Raw genomic sequence first — 10,000 nt, forward strand, 5'->3', positions numbered from 1 at the left:
CAAAGGGTCAACCTTGTCACAATGTGTCACGCTGAATATCCCCGAGAACTACGTTAAGGGTACACGTGTCTGTGGAGTGCTCAGCCACTTGTGCATTAATTTCACGAGCAGGCTGTTCCGTTGATCGGATCAACTGGAACCCTCGACATCATAAGCGACGGAGTGCCAACAACAAATATATATATATATATATATATTTATATATATATATATATATTACATATATATAGGTGCATGATTATTTTTATATGTATGTGTGTGTGTGTGTATACATATATACTTATTTTCTACTTCTTTTTTACATGCAGTGCGACAAGTTGCTGATATTTGTCTTTTCTCTACTGCACAATATAAGTGCACTGTTGCAGAGTTGGAAAGCGAGTACGTTGATATTTTATATCCTATTTGTTACCTTAGTAATTTATTTAGATTGATTGAATGATATAATACCAATATTTGTTATCACTTGTAACTGTTGATTATTATCCATTAAAAGCTGGCATCACTGTAACTGCTGATTAATTGCTCCACTGTGATTATTGATTAGCAACAGGCTCCACTTTTTCTTTTTCCTTTCCTTTTTTTTTTTTTTTTAAGCAACTGATCCTGATACTTGTTGCCAATTACTGTTGATTTATTGCTGGTTGAATTCAACAATTTCCAAGCAGAGCTAGCAATGCTTGGGATCCCAATATAACAAATCAATGTTTTAGTACCCATTGAGACAAATTCTCTGTTTTCCTTTTCTTTTCTTTTTTTTTTTTTCTACTGCATAATACCAAGTAGTTGAATAAACAGTATCTGTAAATTAATGTTATTTTTTTAAAAATGATTCTTCACTTGATGAAAATAAAAGAAATTTTACTGTAAAGAATACTAACAGATGTTTTTATATTATATTCACAATCCTTGCTATCTATAGCAATATATTTCCTGGTAAATTTTTTTAACTCTTGCACAGACAGTAGAATAATCATCTGATTATCAATTTTCAAATGCAATCATTTTCTGTACATTTTAGATAATTTAAAGTATTTCTATAATGAGTAGGTCTTTTTTTTTTCCTAAATGGATTTCCTTAAAATAAATTCGCATATTAATCCAATTAATTACTTAAGAGAAGAAAAACTGAAGTTTTTATACTGAGCAATTAACTTTCTTTACTATTCTCTTTGTGCTCTTTTATTTAATGGGGAAAATAACAAAGTTTGTGTCTTAGAATAGAGGCACTTTGGTGGCATTTTAACATAGAATCAAATAAATTGCTTTGAAAAATATCTTTTCAGTTGGTATAAAATAGAGATATTTTCCCTTTTAAATATAGCACTCTAGGTATATAGGAAATTAAGAAGACAAGTAAAATGATAATAGCTGACACACAAAACTAAAACATCAATTAATTTGTTGTAAACATGTCACCATTCTGTAAGTTCTAAAATTTTTGTCACACAGGTGTATTCCTGAGAATTTTAGGGAAGGAAAGGGAGAAGATATAACATTCATGCTTTCCCAAAAACATTAATGACACAAGAAAAATTAATATTTTCAGACAGTGGAGACAAATCCAGGTCATGGTTGTAATTCATTTAGAACTCATGCATTACAAAGATCTCTACTAATTTAATTGAAATACTAATATCCAGTTGAACACTTCTAATACCCAACTGTTGTGGAAGAACTCAACTATTCTGTGGATATATGGATCATTAAGGTTGCTTAAATGATGATAACAGTTATTATGTTTCTTAATTCATTATTTCCAGCTTGCTTTTCTTTACAAATCTCAAACAATATTTCACTATGTGTTTATTAGATAAAATTATGATTCCTAACAAAAGCAATTATGAATATTACATTGAAAATATGTCAATGTCCTCATTTATTATTCCAATTTGCTTATCTTTCTTTATCTCTTTTTTTTATTTGATGACCACAAAATAGAGAAGGCTTTCCTATTCAACCTAGCCAAACAGGTTTCTGTAAGGTATATCACTTAACTCCATTGCTGGACAACAATCGAGACAAAAGGGGCCTGGCTCTTGATGGAAAACTCAAACACGAAGACACATGTCTTGCTTCATCTACCATGTGAGTAATTGTTCATTCTTGTGATTCTTTTATGTTTCATATTGACTCTTAAATGTGATTGTTAAAACTGTTCTTATAAGAGGTTATATAAGGGAGATCATTCTCTTTTTGATTATGTTTTACATAGCATGGAAAGCGGACGTTAAACGATGATATCTACAAATGTGGATATATTCAAAAATTTCTTTAAAATAATTTATTCCTTTTAAAAAGACACTATATTTAATACAAGAAGACTGTTATGATGTGATGTTCATACCCTTCACAATGATGTTAACAAATAAGAGAAATGAAGCAGCTTCAATAAAGAATCAAAATTGCATTGAAGAGTTGGTCCATCAAAAGCTTAACCACTTTCTTGTTCTCTAGTAAACTCCAAAAATTTTCCTGAAAATATTAATGTTCTATGGTTTAATTTTTTGTTTCTGTTAGATAAATCCTTTTTTGAAATCATTTCTGAAAAATAGTTAAAATCTGTATTCATATATACAAATTACCCATCACTTGTATACTCCCTTATTAGCAGTCATCACCCCCACCTATACTTCAGGCTGCCATTCTCCTTCCCTCTCTCTCTACATATATAAACGTACATCATTATCATCATCATTTAACATCCATATTCTATGCTGCCATGTATTGGATGGTTTGACCAAATCTGAGATATCCAAGGACTGCATTGAACTCTAATGTCTGCTTTGGCATGGTTTTTATTGCTGGATGCCCTTTCTAATGCCAACCACTTTACAGTATGGATTGGGTGCTTTTTTCATGTCATCAGCACTGTTGAGGGCACCATGTAGTTCACAGGACTACAAAGCCCAGGAGACGTGATGGGGGTCAGAGCAGGTTCCTGTGGAGGGATCTGCATGGCTTTTCATATCAAATGAGGAAAAGGAAGAGAGAGAAAGCAACATTAATAAGTAGGAGCTACAAGATGGCAATGAGCTGCCCAGGTGGCCCACAAAGCTGTAAGATTGAATGGAAAGGAGAATGAGTAGTTAGGCGGCAGACTGGCAAAATAGGTAGGGTTGAAAGGTGAATGAAACAAGAACTGTGGAAGATAGAAGGATACAGAAGTGGGGGACTGGAAAACAACAGATGTAGTAAAGAGGAGACAGTCGCTGGTTGGTGGTGGGGTGACAAGAGAGTGAAATGATATGATTGGGTAGTCTGAAAGAGCTGGGGGTGGATACAAACGTGCATACGCATGCCCACATACACATATGATGTAGACTAGCAATTTTTTGCAACTTATGATCCAGTATCTCTTTTAATCCTGACATAATTATGTGAAAACATTTAAATTTCCTTTGCCTATTAATATGCTACAAATCCTTTATGACACACATTTACTTATTCACTATCATGAAGGTACAATCACTCTCCCAACATCTATGTGTGGATATTTAAAGCTAACTCTAACACCACATGCTAACTCCCTAAGGACCTTTTGCTGTGAAGAACAAGCTAATAGATAACTTGGGTTCACTGTGGACAATACAGCTTGAAAAGAGAAATGGTAAACTTTTGCTCTTCACAGTTATGTTTCAAGAGGCTGCTGCATAGGAGATTAATGATTAGGAGATTAGCACATAACACGAGATTTTGTTTTAAATATTTGCACCTTCATATTATTATTATTGGAGAGCTGGAAGAATGTTTTCCAACATTATTAATCATCATCATCATCATACATCCATTTTCCATGCTGGCTTGGGTTGGATGGTTTCACAGGAGCTGGTAGGGCAGGGGCCACATCAGACTCGATTGTGTGTTCTGGCATGGTTTCTACAGCTGGATGCCCCTCCTAATACCAACCACTTTACAGAGTGTACTGGGTGCTTTTACATGGCAACATCACCAGTGCCTTTTACATGACACCAGCACCAGTATAAATTCTGCTATGATTGACAAGTCTTCTTGAATACAGCAAGTCACCAGATATCTCAGTCCTTTGCCATCTCCTTCATAAGGCTCAGTATCTTGAGATCAGCCTTCAGTACTTCATCCCATATCTTCCTGGGTCTCCCTATCCCGTGAGTTCCATCCAGCACTTCTGTACGCAACTGTCTGTTTTCATATGCATCACATGACCAAACCACTGCAGTCTTCTCTCTTGCACACTACAGCTAATTCCTCTTATGTCTAACTTTCCTTTCAATACACTCTGGTTCTGTTGCGCATGTACATTGACATTGCACATCCAGTGGAGCATACTAGCTTCATTCTTCTCTAGCCTTCGCATGTCCTCTGCATTCAGGGCCCATATCTCATTAACATGTAGCATTGCTGTTTGTATATATGCATCATACAATCTTCTTTTCATTCAGAGAGAGAGAAATAGAGACCTTTGGTTGCCAACTGAGGTAAAAGTTGTCTGAATTTTCTCCGCCCTATTCTTATTCTAGTATATCCTCTTATTTCCATATATCCTCCCCCAATGCTAATTAGTAAATTTATAAATGTTTTTAGTAGACAAGGAAAGGTGTGAAAATGTTATTAATAATATCGTAGCAGTCTTCTACAACCTTACTCGTGTAATTTCTCTTATGATTCAACAAAATAGATTATCTTGCCCAGGTCTGGAAACAAGGATGCCAGAAAATTGTTGTACCTACCTGTTCACACACACACGCTGAAATACATATACATACATATAGATTCAAAATAACAAACAGGTGGTCAAATATCTTAACTGGCCACTTCTAAAACCCATTTATTCTTTGTCCTAGCCCCATAGACTCAAGCAAAAAAAAATTAAGAATATTTGAATTCCTGACATTTTATTGAATCCTAATTCTTAAACCACTAAATTAAGGGTTATAAACACACACACACACACACACACACACACACACACACACATGTAGTGGCTTTCAAAATACTGACATCTCACTCACACACAAACACACACACGCACGCATATAAAACCCCCATACACGATAATTCAGAATTTTTGAAAAATTTTGTTAGGAATGAAAGCACTAAAAATGTTTTCCAACTTCTGATTACCGTCTTTTATTAATATACACAATTTGTATGCCACTACATGTGTGTGTGTGTCTTTGTTTATATCCCTTAATTTAGTGGTTTAGGAAATAGAATTCAATAAGATAAGTTACCAAACTGAAAGATAAGTACTGGGTTTGATATGATTGACTAAATACTCTTTTAAGTGGTGCCCAAACATGGCTGCAATCCAGTGATTGAAACAATTAAGAGACTATCTATTTCATATTTGTATTTACTTACATAGGGGTGAGTTAAGTTAGAGGTTATAACAACCATCTAAGAGATAATTGCATCCAATGAATTAACTGGTATCTTACCTATATGTGATTATGAGTATTGGTATTAATGATCGATAAGGACAAGAATAAACTGAATTTTATCTATATTCAAGGAAAAAAAGAAAATGGAGATAAAATTGATAATTTTATCTCCATTTTCTTTCTTTCTTTCTTTCTTTTTTCCTATATGTATATCTCGAGGTTTATTTCTTCTGTTTCATATTCATTCCCTTTTCAGTTCTAATCGTTTTCTGTTTCAATTTCTTACAGTCTTGTAGAAAGCAATCCAAAAGAAAATTTAGGGATTGTTGTATCATACAAGGTGAAGGTAAAACTAATTCTAGGATTTGCCTCCAGGTAAAGAATCATCATATTATATCTTTTATTCTATTCTAAATATTTGTGAAGGACAATCTATATTGAGGTACCTTCCAAACTCTATCTTGTATCTTTGAAAATATTTGACACACTCTCTGACCACCACTAACTGACAAAAATATAAATTCTTAATCCTCTTTTGCTATTTGCATTTTGTCTACATCTAGATATTTATATAAATTAGAAAGACTTGACAGACAATAATTCATGCTATAACAATGCACATTTGACAGAAAGTGGGTAAGGTACTGAAAAAACTATGATCGTAAATCTTCTTCAAAATTGTGTGTACTTATGTGGGTGTGTGGTTGTGTATATGTGTGAGTGAGTGAATGACAGTATGTTTGCTTTTGAACTGGTTACTACATTCTATATACACCCAACTTCATTAGCATTTATAGAATAGGTACCAGGTCTTATTCATAGGTACAGTATTAGAGTTAAAGGTGTTTGGAGAAGGCCACTTCAATGGCTAAAACACTTCAGTGGTTAAACCACTTCAATGTAGCTTAAACATCCTAGAAAAAATAACCGATGGATTCTTTATCTACAGAATCTGTGCAACTTCACTTTTACTCTATGGTATATTATTTTATATGCATATAGTGTAGCTTGATATACTCTAAACGCTTTGGAGCAGCTTATCTTGAAATGATATTTTTTAGTAGTAGTAGTAGTAGTAGTAGTAGTAGTAGTAGTAGTAGCAGCAGAAGCAGCAGTATGTATGTTTGGATTTGGTGGTAAACACACAGTGAACTGGGTAAATTGGTACTACAACCTCCTGCTTTTGATATTCATTTGGAATCCCTTAAATTTGTTAATATTTCATGGAAACCATGAAAGCTGCCCAGTTTTCATTTCTAAAGCTTTAAGCCTAATAAAAAAATTACTTATCCTGTACACAGTTGAGATGTTACCTACATGGTTATGAAGGCTTCATATAAAGTTCCAAGCAGTACAAATTTTTGAATTACTTTGATATTTGATTGCTATTTTAACTGTTTGATGTACAATAAAAATATCTTTAAGATGGATACTAGGGCTACAACTATTACTGACACCACACCTGTTCCTCTGCCTCAGATTCTTGAGAATGATTGGCAAGGTACTGAAAGTGTTGGATTGCTGAAACAGTAAATTGAACCAAAAGCTTTATGGCAATTTGTCTCTGAGCATTTTGAGCTTATGTCCCACTAAAGTTAAATTTGTATTTCATTCTGTTATACCCAGTGAAATAAGTACCAGCTATGTACCTTGGGTAATTTAAATAAGCTGTGTATTTGGGACAGTTCAATATACTAGATACCTGACAATTTTTGACAGCATTAAATCACCATTCTGCATGCCCTCATTCAGTGTCCGGGCATTGCTGACTTGTGGCATTATGTGGAACAGCTGCTGTCACGTGTGGGATGGATCCATCTGTCGGCCGAGTCTGTAGTGATGATTGCACTGCCGCCCTCCTTCAATTGGCTGGCAAGGCAGTTTTCTTTTGCTTGGTGGCTGTGATGAAGGAGGTTGTTTGGTGGACAAGGCTAAAAGGCATGAGGATTGATACAATCCTCTTTGGTAGAGCTCTCATTGACTTTTTCAAGAACTGTCCTCAAGTGAGTTTATTGAAAGGTGGGTGAAAGTTGCGAAAATGGCAAGAGTGGATGGTACCTCTCTAAGTGTAGACCTGTGAGTCAGAGAGAAGTAATTGGAGAGGGCACTTGCTCATAGGATTTCAGGGAAATCTCGGACAGTGGGGTTCCTCAATTATCCCTAGAGGTGTTCCTGTATTAGGAAGGCCACATCTCTGTCATCCTCCCCCGCCTCCAGCTTTTGTTTTTTTACCTTTGTATGCTTTGCATATGTCTTTTTTCCAGTGTATACCATGTGTACTTTTTTTTTTCATCATTTCATTATTATATGTAAACCCATACACTTTATGTCTGTCTCTGTATTATCCCCCTCATCTTTCACCCTTGTGGCAAATAGATGAAATCATTATTATTGGTAGGATCCAAAGTAATAGATTGATAGAATTGTTAGAGCATCAGACAACATCATCATCATCATCATCATCGTTTAACATCCACTTTCCCTGCTAGCATGGGTTGGACGATTTGACTGAGGACTGGTGAACCAGATGGTTACACCAGGCTCCAGTCTGATTTGGCAGAGTTTCTACAGCTGGATGCCCTTCCTAACGCCAACCACTCAGAGAAGATGATTTACAGTATTTTGTTAAAGTCCTTTAAGTTTCAAGTTCAAATCTTGCTATAGTCAATTTTATATTTCATGTTTCTGGAGCTGGTGAAGCAAGTCCCAGTCTGTTATGAGCTGTAAGACTCATAAGACCCAGTTTCCATGGTGTGTAAATGAGTGAGATTACAACACTCTCCACTGAACAGGATGCAGGTCTATTACAGAGTTGAGTTTCCAGCATTCCAGCAATAGCTGGAAACTCATTTAGATCTGAATGGACTGAAACAACATGAAATGAAGTGTTTCACTCAAGAACACAACACACTTTCTAGTTCAGGAATTGAAACCATGATCTTACAATTGTAATTGCAATACCCTAACCACTAAGCCATGTACCTTCATACCAATCAAGTACTGAGATCAGTTTAATGGCAATTCACTTGGGTACCAACCATCAAGTGAAATGCAACAGAAGTAAGAACTATGTAAATTTCCTTAGGTGTTTATGATTAATCTAAGTTGTACTTGATTCTACCAACTTTAATCATCAGTACTCAATTTATGGCTATAATACAACCACATTTATATTAATTAGTCTCTGACATAATGAATCAATTAAAATTACAGTCACTGTTTCAAATAGTTTTGGTTTAGTAAAAAAAAAGGGGCAGGGAGAGCTTATTCTGAATTTTGCTGTTTAAAGGATTTAATTCGATTGAATTTATCCCAAATATATGTTCCTGCTTTACCTCCTCTAAAAGTTAAAAGGTAAACTTAGGCCTGATATGAATTAAAAGGCACAAGGATTTACCAAGCTACAAAAGTCCTACTTACTGCCATTGCATCAAATTCATCATCTTGCTAATAATTATAATTTCTAACATAGGCACAATATCAGAAATTTGAGAGGAATAAGTCAATTAAATGCTTTACATATTGTAATTATATTTCGTCTTTTCATACAGAAAGAGAGAGAAATAGATTTTAAATTTTTCAGAAAGATTAAGTTAATAATTTTTTTTTTTTAAAGAACTGAATAAATGCATGCATTGTTAAACATTCACACTGAATATTATTTTTATTATTTATACTATATAACTTTTCTTCCTTGATTTTTGTATCCAGCGACTTATCAGTTGAACTCCCTTTCACTCTAACACATCCAAAACCACAAGATACACCTCCATCTTCACGGCCAGCTAGTGTGGCCCAAGAAAATCCAGATGCTCCTATTGATACTAACCTTATCCAGCTTGACACAAAGTAAGTTTACAACAACAAATACTTTTCTGTACAACCTTTTTTTTAGTAGGCACCCATCATTCTTGAGGGGCCATGGATCACAACTGATATCACAATATTTCAGTTCCACTATCTAAAGTTTATATAATTTCTGTTGAGAAAATTAGTCAAACATTGAAATTAAAACCTCTTTAATAATTAATTAAATTAATAGAAGACTAACATTGAAAAAAAACTAAAATTGTTTTTACACCTATAAATAAATTCCCTCTCTATTCTATGTCATTACCAATCACTTTCAATAAAAGGTCACTCACACATCATTTTTAGCATGCATTTTTCCATGCTTGCTTGGGTCAGATGGAGTTTATTAAGACAGATACCTTTCTTGTTACCAGCAGTCACTGGTTTCCAAGCAAGGTAATACTTCTTCATGGCCAGATGTGTTTTCACAGAATATTGGAAATGAATGATACTGCTTGTATGTCAATGACATTCATTTACAACTACCTCACTACATGATGTCAAGACAAGAAGTAATTAACACCACACACATGCACACTTGCTCGGCTTTAATTGGCCCCAGGCTACAGTAGAAGATACTTGCCCAAGGTGCCACACAGTGAGACAGAATTCAAGACTGTATAGCTGGGAAGCAAACTTCTCAATCATACTGCCACACCTGTGGCTATATGCTAAAATTATTCAATCTACTTTTTTGTGTCAATGAATTGCCAGAAATAACAGTGAAATTAGATGCAAGTTGTAATCTATAAATAATATAGAATTTGGATTCTTTAGACAGAAGA

The 10,000-nt window shown here is 34.5% G+C and overlaps 1 protein-coding gene across 3 annotated transcripts in view; it reads left to right on the top strand.

Moving 5' to 3' along the window:
* LOC106869179 (beta-arrestin-1) overlaps window positions 1-10,000 on the top strand; it is a 275,729-nt gene that overhangs the window by 264,722 nt on the left and 1,007 nt on the right. For all 3 annotated transcript variants that reach the window (XM_052968277.1, XM_052968278.1, XM_052968276.1), the window contains exons 9-12: window positions 309-381; window positions 1,942-2,088; window positions 5,652-5,738; window positions 9,075-9,212. In XM_052968277.1, the coding sequence (XP_052824237.1) occupies window positions 309-381; window positions 1,942-2,088; window positions 5,652-5,738; window positions 9,075-9,212 (445 nt within the window). The remainder of the gene's footprint in view (window positions 1-308; window positions 382-1,941; window positions 2,089-5,651; window positions 5,739-9,074; window positions 9,213-10,000) is intronic.

The sequence above is a fragment of the Octopus bimaculoides genome, chromosome 5 (genome assembly GCF_001194135.2).
Source record: "Octopus bimaculoides isolate UCB-OBI-ISO-001 chromosome 5, ASM119413v2, whole genome shotgun sequence".
Classification (NCBI taxonomy): domain Eukaryota; kingdom Metazoa; phylum Mollusca; class Cephalopoda; order Octopoda; family Octopodidae; genus Octopus; species Octopus bimaculoides.